This window comes from Pagrus major, chromosome 18 (genome assembly GCF_040436345.1).
Source record: "Pagrus major chromosome 18, Pma_NU_1.0".
Lineage (NCBI taxonomy): Eukaryota > Metazoa > Chordata > Actinopteri > Spariformes > Sparidae > Pagrus > Pagrus major.
In genome coordinates, this window is record NC_133232.1 from 10257501 (window position 1) to 10275970 (window position 18470).

The 18470-nt window shown below is 41.6% G+C and overlaps 1 protein-coding gene across 3 annotated transcripts in view; it reads right to left on the reverse strand.

Moving 5' to 3' along the window:
- The window catches only part of afg2a (AFG2 AAA ATPase homolog A), a 156613-nt gene that overhangs the window by 110313 nt on the left and 27830 nt on the right, over positions 1-18470 (reverse strand). For all 3 annotated transcript variants that reach the window (XM_073486405.1, XM_073486406.1, XM_073486404.1), the window contains exon 11: positions 11089-11243. In XM_073486405.1, the coding sequence (XP_073342506.1) occupies positions 11089-11243 (155 nt within the window). The remainder of the gene's footprint in view (positions 1-11088; positions 11244-18470) is intronic.

Here is an 18470-nt window from a genome sequence, read left to right on the forward strand (position 1 = left end):
AAGTAGAGGAAGTAGTAGTCGAGGTAGTAGAAGAAGTAAAAGTAGAAGCTGAAGAAGGGAAGAAGAAGTAGAAGAAGAGGAAGAAGATGAATAAGACGACGAAGAAAAGGGAAGTCAAACGATAACATGCAATGAAAAATTATGCATCGTATGTATTACAGTGAGGGGGGGTCTACTATGAAAGGTCAAGTATTAATAAATGATTGCTTTAATATACTCTCTAGATCACTCTGGTTCTTTATACATTTCTAATCTGTGGCAGCTCAAACATAAACATACTGCCAACAATAAATGCAACAGACCAAACAAACTGTGACTGCACACTGATGTCTCTGACGTTCTCATGTAACCCACTCCCAGGACCTTTTTAACTTTCTGACCGGCCGAGTGAATTGCAGAGAACACTAAGTTCTTCCAGGCCGATGACGGGGTAGAGGGGAGAGAGAGGAGGGAAGTGAAATATAAAAGCATATTTGGAAGGAGACGGAGGAACGGAGGGCTCGGGTTGAATCAGGGACAGAGTGCACAACAACAGAGGGAGTCAGCCAACAGCTGTCCGTCTGACAGATGGAAGGAGGGAGGAAGGGAGGGAGAGAGTCCGGCAGTGAACAACCGGAGGAGATAAAGCAGATAAGAAGAGAAGCCCTGATCCAAAACCCCTCTCAGACCTCTCACTCATCCTTCCTGTCTCTTTCTTCATTAACTTCCATTATTCCCTCCCCAGCTTGTTCATCTCCCACATCTTTCTCTCCCTCCTCTATCACTTTTTTGATCTACCTTCATACCCACTGTGTTTCTTATCTGCCTTATGTCCTGCACTCCTTTTCTTCCTCTCCACGCTTGACTCTCCCTCTGAGTATATTTACATGCACTGAAGAAACCAGGAGAAATCCGGTTGTGCAGGAAGTCGTACAATAGGTTTGCATATATATGCAATATATCAGTAATCAGATTTCTCCCTTATCTATATCCTTATTTTAGAACAGCTTATTTTGAAAGGGACATTCCACTGATTTTACAAAATAACTTTACAAGTTAAGATCAGTTTACTTGTCATAGAGTACTTCAATGTAAGAGGAAGCTTTTTTAAGTCTGAGAAGATAATTCTGATGACGTCATTGGGTTATTTCAGGTTGGGTATGAGAAAGCCTGGTGGTAGGAGTTTGATAGATAAGGGAATTTAAAGGTCCCATATTGTACGTGTATTGTAAAGTGAGATTTCCAGCCTAGGTGGTGTATTAAAATTGTGAAAGTATTAAAACACTCAATCCATAGAGAAATCCACACCCGCAAATTAAAAACTGGCTTTAAATGAGCCGTCAGGACTTCTGAAAGGTTCTGATGACACAACTACACAGTCTCTGCCTTCAGCCACGCCTCCAGCACAGCTGTGGTTGCATAAACACTGCAGGTCTAATGCAGAAACATGGTGGGTGTTGCTTGCTCAGACCAGTGAGAGCTGAGCAATCAGAGCAGACTGGGCTTTTCAGGAGGGGGGCCTTAAAGAGACCGGCACTAAAACACAGCATTCAGACGGAGGGTGAATAGAGGTGCTGCAGCAATGGACGGTTTGAGAAAAATAATGTGTTTGCTGAACAGTAAAGCATGTAAACATTTTTCCAGTAGACCCAAAAGTTTGAACTTAAAAAATGGGAATTTTAGGATGCAGCGTTTTCAAAGGTTGATTCATGGCACTAAAAGTATTAAATTCTAATTGTTAATTGTAATTGTTGGTCATCTCTGCAGCACCCCTGTGCATAGAGAGGATAGTTCAGCGGTGGAAAGCAGTTTATTAAGATTCACAGATAGGCAAATTAAGGATAATTCAGGAAGGATGATTATTGTACTGGCTGAAATACAGTCGCAGAAGCTAATCTTGGCCAACATATACGCACCTAATTTGGATGATCAAAATTTTTTTATTGCTCTTGAAAGGAAGTTAAAAACAGCTTGGAATTATGTGGTTGTTCTGGGAGGAGATTTTAATCTTTTAATGGATCCAGCTCTTGACCACAGTGGGGTAGTGTTGCGTAAAGTGCCAAAGGCTGCGATGACATTGCAGAGAATTTGCAAATCTTTGGGATTAATAGATATCTGGAGGATCATGAACCCCTCTGGTAGGGACTACACATTTTTCTCACCAGTACACAAGACCTATAGCCGAATAGATTTTTTTCTAATATCTAAAGCACTCACCTCCTCTGCTATAGGTTGTGAAATAGGGAATATTCTTATTTCTGACCATGCTTGGGTTGGCCTGGACCTATTACCCCAGAGCGAGTGAAGAAAGTCTTATAGATGGCGTCTGAACTCGTCACTTCTACAGGACCCAGTAAATGTAGCGTGGCTAAGAACAGAAATAAATAATTATTTGGAGACAAATTGGCAATCTGTTTCATCCACGGGTGTTGCATGGGAGGCCTTAAAGGCTATGATTAGGGGAAGTATTATCCAACACACGTCATACCATAAGAAAATTAAAACACGGGAGTTGCTAGAACTGGGAAATGTAATTAAACAGGCTGAAACAGAGTTGAAGCAACAAATGACACAAGACGGCATGAGAAAACTGACAAAGTTAAAATATCAGTATAATAACATAATAACCCAAAAGGTTGAATTTAATCTATTTCAGGCTAGACAAACATATTTTGAGTCAGGAGATAAAGCAGGAAAGTTGCTTGCCAGTTATATAAAACAGAGGGAGTTGGCCTCCACTATTCCTGCTGTTAGGTCGCCGGCTGGGGACCTGCTTACTGCAACTGTATATATTAATCAGGCCTTTAAAGAATTTTATAGTAATCTATATAGTTCAACATCTAGCTCAAGTGAAGAAGAAAATCATAAGTTTATAGAACCACTTGGACTTCCAAAATTGACAGATGAACAGAGGGATTTTCTAGATTTAGATATTACTATTGAGGAGATTAAAGGGGTAATCAAGGCTTTACCTTCAAGTAAAGCACCTGGGCCCGACGGCTTTACTGGGGAATTTTTTAAGAGCTTTGCGACAGAGCTAGCTTCCCCTTTACTAGAGGTGTATAAGGAGGCACTGGAGAGGGGTATACTACCACCAACTTTGAGACAGGCCCTTATTAGTCTAGTTCCTAAGAAAGGTAAAGATTTGAATGAATGCAAGAATTACCATCCTATTTCATTAATGCAAATAGATGTTAAGATAATCACGAAAATTTTAGCAAACCGATTAGACAGTGTAATTACGTCATTGGTCCATACTGACCAAGTGGGATTTATTCGTGGTCGTAGCTTCTCAGATAATATTAGACGCCTTATTGATGTTATGTGGTCAGTGGCTGACGCCCAGTCCCCAGTTGCAGCAATCTCGTTGGACGCCGAAAAGGCGTTTGACATGGTGGAATGGGGGTATCTATTCAAAATTTTAGAAGAGTTTGGATTTGGTATTACCTTTAGAAAATGGATTCATGCATTATATAAGCACCCAGAAGCAGCAGTGCAGACTAATGGGCTTGTCTCGGATTATTTTATGTTGGGTAGAGGAACCAGGCAGGGTCCGCCCCTTTCTCCTTTGCTTTTCTGTTTAGCTATTGAGCCTCTTGCAGCAGCTGTTCGTGTGGCGACTGATTTCCCGGGTGTCACTGTAGGTGGGATGGTACATAAATTGATGCTTTATGCTGATGACATTTTATTACTGGTGTCCGACCCCAGCAGATCTGTACCACGTCTTCTTAGAATCATAAACTCATTTTCGTAATTCTCTGGCTACAGGGTGAACTGGTCCAAGTCCGAGGCACTCCCCCTAACGGCTTATTGCCCCTCCACTGCCTTCCATCCAGGGGCATTTCAGTGGCCTCAACAAGGTATCATGTATTTGGGTATCCAATTTCCTAGACAGCTGAAAGATTTGGTCAAAGTCAATTTTGACCCATTAGAAATTCCCCATTATTATTTTAAAAAGTTTAACAGGATATCCAAGTTATTTATTTGGAATGGTAAACGCCCCCGTTTGAACCACAGCAAGTTACAAAGGCCAGTTGATAGAGGAGGCTTAGGGCTGCCAAAGATGTTGTTTTACTACTATGCTTTTAATCTAAGGCACCTGGCCCATTGGTCTCTCCCTCCCGCAAGGGCCCCCCCATGGTACTGTATGGAACAAGCTGTAATGGCCCCTCTATCACCCATTCAAGTCTTGTCTACTAAATTAAGTAAAAAAGCAAAAACACATCCAATAATTTCTCATCTTAAATAATTTGGACTAAGGTTGCTCGAATATTTAAATTTGATCCCTTTCTGAATGTCTCTTCAAGTATCTGGTTAAATCCTAAATTACGAATTGGTAAATTCCCCATTTATTGGAAAATATGGTGGGAGGATGGTGTGGTCACATTGGGTGATCTGTATTGTGATGGTTCCTTAAAATCTTTTGGGGATCTGGTGCAGCAGTTCAATATCCCTACGTCTCACTTTTTTAGGTACCTGCAACTTCGACATATGCTGGTGGGGATTTTTGGGTCTGGTGCGGCGGTTCCCCAAAATGCAGAATTCCTAGATAAAATTATAAAGAGCTATGGAATGGGGCACGAGGCGGCTGTCTATTATTCTATGATGATTCAGACTCTTGGCAACGGGCCCATTTCAGCTTTGCAGAAGACATGGGAAAGGGATCTGAACCTGACATTCAGTGATGAAGATTGAAACAGAATTTGTAAAAGTGTTAAAGTAGTTTCAAGGGATGCAAGAGTACATCTTATTCAATTCAAAATTATACATCGTTTCTATTGGACTCCTTCCAGATTATTTAGATTAGGGTTATTACCCACATCAAATTGTTGGCGATGCAAATCTGAGGAAGGTAATTTAGTTCATGTTTTATGGTCATGTGATAAAGTCCAGCAATACTGGATCAATATTTATGATAATTTGTGTGAGATCACAGAGATACATTTAGCCCTAGATTATTTATTTTGGGTGATGATTCAGTTCTGGTAGGAGAGGATAATCATATCAAAAGTTATGTCCAAACCAGTATTATGATTGGCAGACAAATACTTATCAGAGGATGGAAGACGGAGGGGGTGCCCTCTCTTCAAGAGTGGGCTGTGGAGATGGCACGAGTTGCAGCATTTGAAAAAATGTCATATAAACAACTGGGTAGATTGGATATATATGAAGCAAAGTGGGGCAAATATGTAAAATTTTTAAAGGGTTCCTGAAAGGGGTTATATGGTGGAGAGATGCAAGTTTTCATTATTGTGGGTAAATACAGAATAGTGCTTCTTATTTGTTTGCATTTTATTCAGCTATTAGTGCTTTTATTTTTTCATTTGTTCACCAATTATCTCTTTAATGTAGTGATTACTTTGTGTTGTATTGACCTTGTTTGGAGTAATTTTCTGTGTCTAATATTGTTAGTTATTTTGTGTTTTGTCTACATTGATGCAGGCTGTGTAGGTGTAATAGCTGTACATGAAGGAGCACAGTGGTTGATGTTGGTAACCAGAAAGGGATCAGCATGGATGGTGGTGGCTTGGGAAGGGTTTGTTTGTTGGGGGAGAGGGGTTACTGTTACTATTGTATTGTTGAAATAATGAAAATAAAAATGTTAATCATAAAAAAATGTTTAAAAAAAGATTCACAGATATGTTGTGTTAACTTCAATGTTAGCTGAACTTTGATTTGAACAATTTTGAATAGAAACATGCACTGAAACGTCTCAGCCCACTTCTGTGCTGTGAAAGTGATACCCTTCCTGCCAGAATGTGTCACTGTACGTGTTAAAAGCCCATTATGATTCAAGTCCTGGGGTTTTATTCTGAATTTGGGAAATCTGTCTTTAGTTTATGTATGTGCATCAAACACAATTATTTCAAAACACTTTAGCTTAGTGTGCACTTCTTTTCACTGAGTATTGTTATTTTTAATGTTTTAACTCTTGTGCACTTTTGTGTATCTCGAAGTCACTGCAATGAGGAGAACCTCAACGATTTTTTAGGCTTAAATAAAGGTTTGAATTAAATTGAATTAGAAACTGGGTTAAAACATATTTGCAATCCTGTCTTTTTTATAGAATTGTAAACCAAATATCTTTTCAATTTGGACTGTAAAAAGCTTTTTGATGTCATCATCTTGGACTCAGGGAATGTTGATGGGCACTGTTCATAATTTTCTGACATTTTATAGACTAAACCATTAATCTAATCAATAACAAGAAACATCTTTAGCTGCAGAACTATCAGGTAACTGCAGAAAACCAACAGTCACCATGTTAGAGTTCATATAACTCTCTCCTCTCTTTCCCCTTCTTTCTGTTCCTTATCTGTCTTATCTCTCCTGCACCCTTTCTTCTCTCACTTGACCCTCCCTATCACACCATCTCTCACTCCCTCCCGTAAATACTGCCGCTTAGCACTCTCCCTTCCCCTCCTTTTCACTTCTTCCTCTCTCTCCCTCTCGAGCTCATTCCCTCCTTCACCCTCCTCCTGCTCTCCATCCAGAGGTAACACATCCCAGGCCACCGGCGCCGTCTCCGGGGAACGAAGCACCTAATGGAAACCTGGCGTCTGGCCACATACTGTAAATACCGAACAATTTATGGACAGCACCGAGCGAGAGAGGGGAGAGGACGGGTGGAGGGTAGGGGAGGGAGGAGAGGAAGGGAGAGAGAGAGCCGGGTGTTGCAGAGATGAGGAGATAGGCCGGAAGCAGGCGAGTGAAGCAGAGCACTCGTTTGAAGGCCCAGAGAGGAATGAAATGAAATAAAAAGAGCAGAGATAAAAGCAACAGTGAAACAGGCTTATAGAGAGAGTAATGGAGGAAACAGGTGAGCAGGAGGAAGAGACGGATAAAAAAAATGAAGCTTTATGGCTGTACCTACAATAGAATGCATGGATAGTGATATGCAAGAAGCTAAAGACTCAAAGAAGCCAAAAATGGACTCAATATAATTACTTACTTGCTTGCCAGAGCTTTTGAGAGTATCTCACTGTTGTCACCAACCAATGGAGTTAAGCTAACATTGACAAGAGTGCTTTCAGTGCACAAAGTAATGGAAAGTTTAAATAAAATGTTAACTTAAAAAACTTAATCTGCTCATTAAAAATTGTGTGATACAGTCGAAAGCTGTGGAAAATGCTATTAAGCAAACCTGTTGGATGTTGTATTAAGCCCAGAAGACAAACATGGACAACATGATGAGGATGTGTCCTGTAGTTCTGTTGTTTAAAGATCCTATATTGAAGATAGTTTCCAGTGTTTTTTTTTTTTAATCATAAAGCAGGTCTAGGTGCTCTATATATACACTGTAAATGTATCAAAAATCAGAAACTGTGCCTTTAAAACGAGCCATCAGGACTTTTGTAAGGTTGTGATGTCACAACAATACAGTCACCGCCCTCAGCCACGCCGCCACCTCAGCTGTGGTCGCAAAAACACGGCAGAGCTGATGCAGGAACTCTGTTGGTGGTGCCTTCTCTGGCCTGTGAGAGCTGACCGATCAGAGCAGACTGGGATTTTCAAAAGGTGGGTCTTAAAAGAGACATGCACTAAAACAAATAAAAGTATGAACCTGAAAATGACAACAATATGGGATCTTTAAAAATGTTTAAAAAGGAACACTGAAGTCTCAGATGTTGGAGTTTTCTAAAAACCCAGCAACAAAAAACAGTAATTTCAGAAAAGGCTCTGCAGTTTGTTAGTGAATACTTGTCTGTAATCAACCAGCTAAAATAGCAAAAGAACTGATTCCAGACGTCACACTTCAGTAAACTATGATTTGTGACATGACAGCTTAACCAATATAATACAAAATTATGAGGTAAGGAGGGGTGAACGACGTGGTAGATCCTGTCATTTATAGCCAAACAAAAAGTGAATAAACTCCCACCATCAGGTATAGAACATAAATCAAAACAAATGTTTGGAAGGATTTGCAATCTGAAGCTGCTATCCAAACCAGATTTAGTGGTTTTGGGGCTTTAAAGGCCTCCAGCCACTGAGTAAACCGACAACAACCTCAGACCTGCCAATCATCTGAGCACAAATCAATCACTAGCCTCTTTCCGCCAAGGAAGCAGATGTGCAACACAACCCTGTAAAGTCTCCTCTTCCCCTTTTTTTGTTGCATTTTTTTGATTAGGTCTCTGCAGACCTCTGAGTCATTGTAAGAAACAACAATATAAAGTCACATTAATTGCAAGGTGCTTTTAGTCACGAATGAAGCGTCTGTGGAATTAGAAGGCAATGTTTTGACTCACACCTCGCTGCGCTGCATTTTTACCCCCTTCTTCCCTCCCTTCTTTTTTGTGCAAGACCCAGTTATTATCTTTTACTGTTGTTTTCTGAACTTTACAAGGGGCCTCTCAGGCTCTGGCCCTTTGATGGGGTTGAGAGGAGGGTGCGGGGGACTTCTCAGACAAAAAAAAAAAAAAAAAAACTCAAGGGAGATGAGGAGTAAGTTTAAAAGCAAGAATAAATGGGCTTGTTATACATCTGCCAAATGAAAATATTAAAGCCAGGCTGCACAGTGGAGGATGATTTTTTTTTTTTAAAAAGCGATGCTAGGTAAAGAAAGATGTCAAAAGGATGAAGAATTTCTTGGATTAAGGATTAAGAATGAACTTTCAATGTATTTACATATAAATATAACATAAATCAACAGGCAGAATTTGTAAAACTCAAGCCTCTATTTACTTGATCTGAGAAGGTTTCCGAGGAACTTGAGGCGTGTATTCATCCGGCACCACTGGAAGTTTCTTATATAAAATGGATTAGAAACAAATGTTTGCACTCATGTGGATATAATCAAGTTCAGGGCTCTGCGGCTGGCCTTTCAGCTGAGCTGCGCTAGGGGGAAGGAGGAAAAAAAAATTCCAAACCCAAACTCAGTTCTCTCTCTTGTTTCCAGGAACTGGCCGCAAGGACTGCACGTCTCTGGGTGAGCTCAGTGCAGAGTGTAGCAGGGAGGTGGGTGGGGGTGGATGGATAGGAAGGAGGTTTCTTCTTCTTCTTCTTCTTCTCTTCTGTTTCTCTTTTTTTGGTTGCTGGCAGGAACCGTCAGCGACCCGATCTGCTTTCAATTACCGGTGGAGGATGATGTTAGCCCTCTTCCTGTCCGTTATGTCTTGCACATGCAAACTCCAAAACATCCTGGAGTCTCAACACTGTCCTCTCATCCCTCCTTCCCCTCCCTCCCTGCGTCTCTCCCTCACTCCCTGCCCCCATCCGCTGAGAGCAAAGTGATTCATCTTCATTGCAGTGGAGGGTAAAATGGCCACGGGGTCATTTCCAGTCTTCCTCAGCCTGACCCCATCTTTTAAGTGCTGGTGATTCAGTGGTCAGTGGTCCAAAGAGGAGTTAAGGGATTTTTGAATGCTCATTAGAGGAAAAAGGGAGGCATGGCTGCTGTTGATGAGCTTTAGTTGTGGCAATAAGTGATGCTGAGTGATGCTGTTTGAGTTATAAATTTGTTTTGGGCTTTAAAAGACTGATGGAAACCTGTCTGCTTCCTTGCTGGGCCAATACAATATTGAATGCCACTAAGACAGAACTAATACTGGCAAATGATCCAATAAGGGTGATATCATAAACTAGGTGGGAATGTGGAGGGAGGGTCTCTATATTCATCATGAGTGATTATTCAATGTTCATGATTAATAACTTAATCATTTAGTCTGAAAACAAATGGGAAAAATGCTCATCACGATTGAAATGTCTTCTTTTGACCAAAACCCAAAAGAAAAAGATATTTAGGATCATAAATGGCAGTGCAAAGCAGCAAATATTTTAATTTGATTGAAAAAGCTGGAACCAGCTTTGTGGCATTTTTTTCTTGAAAATTACTAAAACGATTAGGCGATTATCAAAATAGTTGGCAATCATTTTCTTCCGACTAATCGCACTTAAACTTGAAATTTAACCTCGATGTTTTCCTTTTGTCTCCCTATATGGCTTCATTTTGTTTTATTTTACAGCTGAGGAACATTTCTAAACTGAAGCCTATTGCATCTCAAGTTGAAAAACAGGTGATGAGCGACTACGTTTTCACTTGCCTAAACAAGACATCTCTGTATCAGTAACATGTGGTCCAGAATGCCACCGCAAAGTTTTTGACCTGGTCTTCAAAAAATGTCTAAAACACAAATCTTGATTTCTTTACACTAGTTCCCAGTCAAATTCTGACATTTGTTAGCTACTGTGGTCTTCTATCACCTGCAGAGCTCAGAGTTCTTCTGGTTCATTGCAGCTCACTCCAGGAAGAAAAGTTTCGGCTAAAATGTTGCAGTTGTGGCTGCTAAAATTTGGAACTCACTCACTTTGGCCTGGAAATCTGTGTGCACCTTTAAAAAGCAGTTAAAGAGCCACATGTTTTCATTAGTTTTATATCCATTAGTCTTATTGTGTCTGTCTTCTATTGTGGGGCACTTTGAAATGTCTGCTCTAGAAAGAGCTGATAAACTTTACTTGACCAGTTGCATTACTTTAACTCCTCCTGGCTAACTAAGCCCAAAACACAGACACATTTTGGCAAGATGTACGAGCTGTATCTGTCATGTTTTGATGCTCCCTGACCACATTACCTGCAGACAGTCTTTCATTCACAATTATAGTTTGTTTCCACCACAGGAACTGTTTCAGGGACACTTTCCTGTGTTTTGACCAGTGGAACCATGGACTAAATTTAGTCCTTAACCTGTAGTTCCTGGTGCAAAAAAGTCACTGCTCCAGTGGAGTTCAGTCAAGTTGCTGTTCCTGTGCTATGGCATTGAATTATGGGCTTCATTATTTTATCCTAAAAATTCCCCAAAATTTGTTTTGTGAGGTCACAGTAACCTTGACCTCTGACCTTTTACCATCAAATTCAAATCAGTTCATCCTTGAGCCATAGTGGACATTTGTACCAAATTTGAAGAAATTCCCATTTCTGAGATATCACATTGACAAGAATAGTACAGACTACCCGAAAAGAGCTCACATCAATATCAGGATGAGGGAGAGACATGTTATATAGGTTATTTAGTTAATAAACAAAGCAATGCAGTTGAGATCTTGTGTTCATTCACAAATGAGGGAGATAAAGGGAGAGGGAGCAGTAATTGACAGAGGTAACCATACCTTGGGGACATCTATAACCACCTCCCTCATGGCGCTTGGCTTCACCACAGACATGGCCCACTGCAGGTCCTGCAGAGTGACGGTCACAGCCCCCTTCAGCTGCTGGTCTGATGGTTGGTGGGAACCTCCCAGCGCTCGCCTCAATGCATGCAAACCTGCAAAAAGAGGGTTTACACATTATAAATCTCACATTGGATCAGAAGAAAGAAAGTAGCTCATTCTGAACTTTTCTCAACAGAGTCATATTGTCCAAAGACGAAAAAATACATCAGTAAACTGTCTGCATTGACACAGACTTCAGCAAAAGTTACGAAATTTAGCTCGACCACAAAAACCATAATAATAATGCCATGGCTTAAAGAGAAAGAAAAAGTCTTTAGCCTCGCTAAAGTTATAAAAAAAAAGACGAAAAAAATTCAGTTGATATTCATATTACAACAGAAAAGGTGGATCATTTCCAGTAAGAGACTGATTTGAGGCATAAAAAGGGACATGAAACTGCTGTTTGTTTGCCTTGTGAAGCAATGCTAGTGTCGTTGTGGCTTGAGGGTTTTAATTCAAAACCCACATGCAAGCAGTCCAACTTTTTACTCAAAACATTCAGGCTTGTACATGCTGTGATGATACACGCCCAGCGAATGCAAATCTCAAAATGAACACTAATTCCCCTTTTGACCGCGAAAATAATTGGGCCTGCATTATTGGGGAGAAAAGATAGTAGGCCGAAGGGAAGGGAAGTGTAATTGAAGCGCTTAAGGTTTGAATGCCCTCAGTTCCAGAGACTTCAGCATCCGGACAAAAAGAAGACAGCAAAACAAACACTGGTGCGTCAATATCAAGAATGAGCCTTTGTTTCGCCTTGCAAGAGAGTGCATAGCAGGCTGATCCTGAGGAGAAAGATCTCGGAACAGACAGCGCTGGAAAATGCAGAGGTGATGAGTGAGTACAGACACACAACACATACTTGCATGCAGAAGTCAGAAAACAGATTGCATTTATTCAGAGGAGGGGTAATTAAACACGCATGCTCTTCCTGCAGCGTGCTTAGAAAGCTGTTAAGTGTATTCAGCGTTCCAAAAGTAAAAGTCCTATTCATGTTCTGCATAGATGATGTGAGGTGACTGGCAGTTGGAGCACTCCCAAGGCTTTGATTGACACAAAACTTTCCTGGTTGAAAAAAAGAGTTACAGCTGTGTCTGAAGTGTTAAACTAAAATCAACATGCCAAATGTGTACTTAACTAGTATGAAAGGAAGTCAACAACAAAAATTAAAATTATGTTGCATGCAGCGCTAACGGTGAGCTAAAGTTAAAGATTCTTCCGCTATTTAAAGTTCACACTGGGATTCTGGGTCAATTTTTGGAATAATTCTGCAGCGATAACACAGCATTTTGTTCCAAATTATATACCATTCTGCTTTTTTGTGTATCTGCTTTCTTCTCGATAGTTATTGTGGCTAAGTGGGCAATAAGACCAACAGTCCTGCAGTAAAAAATCCAAAATGCTGTGTTGGTGGGGGGAAGGGTTGTTTTATGTATAGGTGAGACATGAAATATGATCCAGGAAGTCAGCATGTAAGATGACAAAACACTGCACTGCAATTCATAATATAGAAGATGGAGGGATTTAACAACTCTGGAAATTGATTGACACTGCTGGATGACAGTGACTTGCGGTGCAGCAGAATATGAGCCAGGTTGAGTTTTTGCCCGATGACCAAAAGTTCACCATGGATCTTAAACAAGCGTTAATGGCTCTTGCCTGCTTGTTGCCCACATTGCACCAGAGGACATTCACACAAAGCTAAGCTTTTCTCAACTTTCTCTGTAGTGTCGCTGGGTGTCTTTTGAGTCTCTGTAGCTCAGCGGAAGTCTGTATGTGTAAACAGCACATTAGGTTCAAAGGTAATCTCCACAGAGCTATCTCAGGGCTCTAGAAAGCTCTGGCGGCACCCATTATCATTCTGCTGCTAGGGAAAAATGCTCTGTTTTTTTATATTTCTTTAAACCAATAACAAGACAATCTTTGGCGGCACAAAGCCCAGGATGCAGTGACAGTACCCCTGTTGAGTAGTGCTAGGTGGGAACTTAGAACATTTGAACTTGGGGAGGGAAGCCCTGGCAATAAAATGACTAGATCCTAAAAGAAAAAGGTAAAAACTGCTAGCTTGTTTACGTTCCTACCATGAGTGACCAGTTTGGTGTTAGGGTAACTTGCTATTTCCAAGCTAAGGTAGGTTGCTAGTTCAGAGGCTGTTAGTGCTGATGGGATTTTGAACATGCTAACATGCAGATTGCACAACGTAGGAGAATGCTTACATAAATAGTTGGCCAATGGCAGGCTTATAAGCACCGACCATATCCAGTGAGTCAGACTAGTATTGTTGCCATACACTATGCCGGTGGAAGAAGACTTTTTCAGAAAGTTGAAATAGTCAGGTCATAGCCATATACTGACCTTTAGTATCCACAAAATTATCCAGTAGCTTCGAGTGTGTCTTTGTTGAGGTACACTGAGGATATGATTTAAAGTGAACCAGCAGCTCCTCTGACTTTCCAACTTTATTCAGCTACCGCACACCCACCATCACTGTCCAGAACTGTATTGGTTTCCTCTTGCTGGACACCAAGCAGTTGTGGTCAAGTGCCTTGCTCAAAGGAAGCAATGTTCATCCAGTCTTAGTCAGTAAGAAGATTTAATCAATGACCTTCCTGTTAAAGGAGTTCTGTTTCAACAACCACTTGGGTTGTTATCGCAGTCAAAATGGGAAATGAAGATTGATTAAGGATCCTTCTCTGCAGCTTGTCCTCAGCAGGGGATAGTATTTCATGTTTGAGCTGTGTTTGTGGCATTCTCCACAACCAAAATTCCGAAATCATGGCAAAATCTTGATATGTTGGTCATGACAGAAGTTTACAACATTGCACAAACATTTGCAACTTTGCTGAGAGGATCACTCAACTGCACACAGAATCTTTTTGGTCTTTTTCTGCTTGCAATTTCCTCCAGTTCACATTACAGAAAAACAGGTTCTGCAGGTAGGTCTGGTTGCAATATTGCATGCAATCATTACTAAATACTCAGAGAAGAATGTGTGAGAAAGAAAAAAAAAAGTTAAACAGCGACAATGCAGAAAATGGCATGTGTGCATCAGCTTGAATCCAGCTGTGCAGATTTAACCCCTACAGGTGGGAGGACAGGTCTTCTCTGAGTGAATTACACGCTAAATGTGGGCAATGATTACTAGTTACTAAACCAGCCCAAAACCACGTTTCCAGCCCGAGTTGGGAAACAGTTTTTTAGACACACATCCATTACCGATGCACATGTGCACACATCACACAGACGCACACACAGAATCTCTTGGCTTCATCTTCTGAGCTAAAGGGGAGGGCTGGTCTGGGCGGGAGTTGGGGTGGCGAGAGCTGGAGGGGAACGGACGTGGTCCAGGGCTGGGGGCCAGGGAGCAGACAAGAGGGGATTTACGATCAGACGTGACTGCATCCTGTTTATATTTTCCCCAACCCTTCCAACTAGGCGAGGGACAGACACACAGATAGACAGAGACACAGACAGACAGACAGACAGACAGACAGAGGCACAGACAGAGAAGAAGAGAAGAACACAAGTAGGAAACACACAATTAATGCAGGCAGTTTTGTCTTCCGTGAGCACACCAGGCTGAGGTCAATGTGTTCCCCAGTCCTGTCTCCCTGGTGTATGATGTCTTTTTCTCGCTCTTTCACTCTCGATCCCCGTCTGTCCACCCTCCTCCTCCTCCTCACTCTCGAGCCCCAGAGGTCCAAACATCCCATCATTCCACCTGGCTTGTGCTTCAGCTCTTCATCTGCGTTAATGCTTCAGACCGGCACTGCTCAAGACTGCACAAAAACATCTGGTCCAAGTGGAAGGGACGAGGCAAGACAGGACAGGATGTGGAAGGAAGCTGGGGCGAGGAGGGAGATGAGGAGATGAGGAGCACCAGCCACAACACCATATGCACTAACCCCAAACCATCAGCTGCCTGCCCTGTGAAGGGTGGAGGGCCTCAGCCTCCTTCAATGCTGAGAGGATGACTGAACACCAGAGAAAACTTGAAAAGCGGCCTAAAAGATAAAAGATGCTTTGTGAACAGCTGAAGAAGGCCCAGAAAAGTTTGATCTCTTGATTTCAATCCTCAATCCAGCATTAAAGAAAGAATCAGATTTATTGCCAAGTAGGTTTTCCCAAAAAAGGAATTTTTCATAGCTTCAAAGCAGAAACCACAGGCTAATGGCTATTTTAAAGGTTCTTGTCAATAGTATTGCTGCAGGAAAGCCCCAAGGACTGAAAACTGCAGCTGACAAATGTTTAATAAATGTTTCAGCAAGAATAATCTAAAACTTTCTAGAGTGAATCTAGCAATCTGAAAAGCCTCACAGAGATCAGCCAGACCAGAGGGGAAGTAGGGTTCATAAGCCACAGAGCTCCGAGTCCAGCCTGGACGCCCAGAGGGCAGCGGAAACTTGATTCAACGATGTGACTAAGATTTTGCTTCAGGGATTCTATCTCTACTGACTGCTCTTGGCTGACTCCAAGCGCACATTTGGTTTAGTTATGAAAACATCCGATGGGAAGGAAGAAAAAAAAAAGAGGCACAACACAACACGATTTAATCTGAACCTTATGTGGACTCATTTTCTTCTTCTTTTCTGCACTCCTCCTTTCCAGAATGCTTCGAATTCGCCAGAGACCGAGTGGAAATTGAGAGAAAAAGGGGCCCCCTAAATGTACAAGAATGCACATTTGCAAAACATCACACCAGGGCCCAAACTAGGTATGGAAGAGATGGAAGAACTCATTTCACAAAGTCAAAGCTGGCCAGTGAGGAGAGAGAAGAATGGTTATTTGTGGTTTTTCAACAAGGATGGTCTTAATTATGTTGGACCAAAACAAACCTTTCCACAAATCAAGGCCTCCTCTTTCAGGGGTCACCTCCGCTGACCCTCGCACCAGATTGGCCCTTTCTATTTAAGAATCAAACCCCTGGATACAAAGCCTTATATTCAGAGATACTTCAACTTGTGATGATACCACAAGGGCCTTCAAAACAAGACAGGACATGAATCTTCATATGCTTACAGGCTTTCATGCAGCCAACATTAAAATTATATTTCAACAAGCATCAAATGATCCATAAATGAACTTCTATCAGTGACCAGGATTGGGAGAATCTTTTAAAGTTACGACTAGGAGCTGTGCATTTGTGTTCCAACACAGTACTGTCGTAGTTCTGTGCCCCAGGAATATTAATAATAAAAGTAAATATTGAGCTATGGTTACTTATTAATACCTTTGTCCAGCCCATATGAATATATGTGTGCTTGTCAACACAACAGGAGGAGCAAATACTGTATTACAGTTCAACACCCCTGCACTCCTGATCTTCAGGACATTAGGAGCATGGGGTTTAAGGTCAGGAACAAGGCTGATCCAAATTTTTTTCTTAAGAATAATCCGCTGTGAGAAGCATCTGAGATACAGCACACATTTTCTGACAAAAACAGCCAATTGAACTTTGCAGTTCCACAGAATCAAAACTCAGGAACTAAAAACGGTACTGCAGACAGCAGTTTCAGTGACTGATAAGTCCGCATTCAAACGCAAAAGGGTGCGAGAACATGAGAACATAAAAAAGGTTGGTTTGCCTCTACTTCAGCTAGATTTCTCAAGTGCAATAAACCACTGAAAAGCTGATCTTGATATGAAACTACATTTGAACTTGAGTGATTTGTTCGTGCTAAGGGCTAGGCATACATTGGGGGGGGGGGGGGGGGGTTGGGGGTGGTGGGACAAGTCCCCCTCAATATATAACACGTGCATTTGTCCCCACTCTAACAAAACAATAAAGAAGCAAAGGACTGTCATTTTGACAAACCGCTACAACACTGAGACACAACAATGCCTCCAGTAAAGTAGATGGTGGCAGTAAGCAACTTCAAAAGCAATGGTTCTAATCTGTCATAAATGGGAAAAAAGAAACAAAACATTTGGACCATAAATTGATGCAGAAAAGCACAATTTGGTGCAGAAATATTCACCAGCACACAGAAAATGAAGCGTTTGATGCTCAAAATTTAATGGGAGGGGATCCCTAAACCCACTGTTGAACTAGTGCACCTCCATAATGTTACAACAAAGCCTGCACTCCTGGAAAGGAGCTGTTGAAATCCTGCCCAAACCATATAGCCACAAAATGTGCCAAAAAATCCTCCTGGCATCTGCCAATGTTAGCATATGACAGGTATTTTGGTATCGACATGTGTCAGTGGAAAAGTGACCCAAAAATGCCAAAGATATGTTTTCAGAAAGTGTCAACCATTCTAGGAAACAACAAATTTGAGGGCTCATTATTAAATATATGTTGAAAAGACAATTAGCCAATGACTAATGATCAAATCTTTAAAAAATCCAGTATCAGTCAGGCTATGATCCACACTATAGTTCCTCTTTCCATAGGTACACAAAACACAATCACATTGCAATGTATGTGCAATCAGCAGCTGTATCATGTCTGAAAACTGAATAGAAATGTTGGGACCGTCCAAATGGTTCTGACATCAGATCGGCCCGCGTGCAGCTCAATGCTTAAATGCGGCCTCCTTGCACTAACAAAGACTGGTAAACAAAGGAAAGTGCAACAACCCTAATGTCCAGTAGGTGGCGCCTGCTTGTCACAGCCCCCCCAGGTTGGAAAACTCCCATCTCCTATTGTATGTGAGCACACCTGAACGCATCAGTTTCCACCGCGGCCGGAGGAGATAAATACAGCGGCAGACCCATTTTCAACGCAGTCCCAGAGTTACGTGTTGCTGGAAGCATCAGCTTTCGCCTATGCAACTATTACTCAGAAGGGAGCCTATCTACAGATGTCTGGATTTTTCCCGCCTAGGCCGCAGTCTTTCATCTCGCTGGACGAGCCAAAACTGCGCCGTGTTCACCAAACACGCTCCAGATCCAGAGAAGATGCTGTGCAACCAGCCTCTCTTTACCTGCCTGCAGAAGGAGGATATTTTTATTTTTCCTCAGAAAACACCCGCTTTTGCCCGTTTTCTTATTGCCCATGTTGACTACGCTGTATTAACCACCAACGCAGGCCGCTGCAACCGCCTTTAATCCACGCCAAGGAAGCAAGCTGGATTAAGGAAGACATGACTACAAGTGAAGTTTAATTAGTGTCTGGGCAGATACTATAAGTTATCGTGTATTGTATGCTTGTGAGCTACATTGTTTGTTTGTGAGTTTGTGGACCGCCATGTCCCTTTTAATTGCTGTTAGTTTTATGTTGTAAAACATGCTGTTTGTTTCTCCTTTTCACTCATCACAAGCTGATTTGAGCCTCT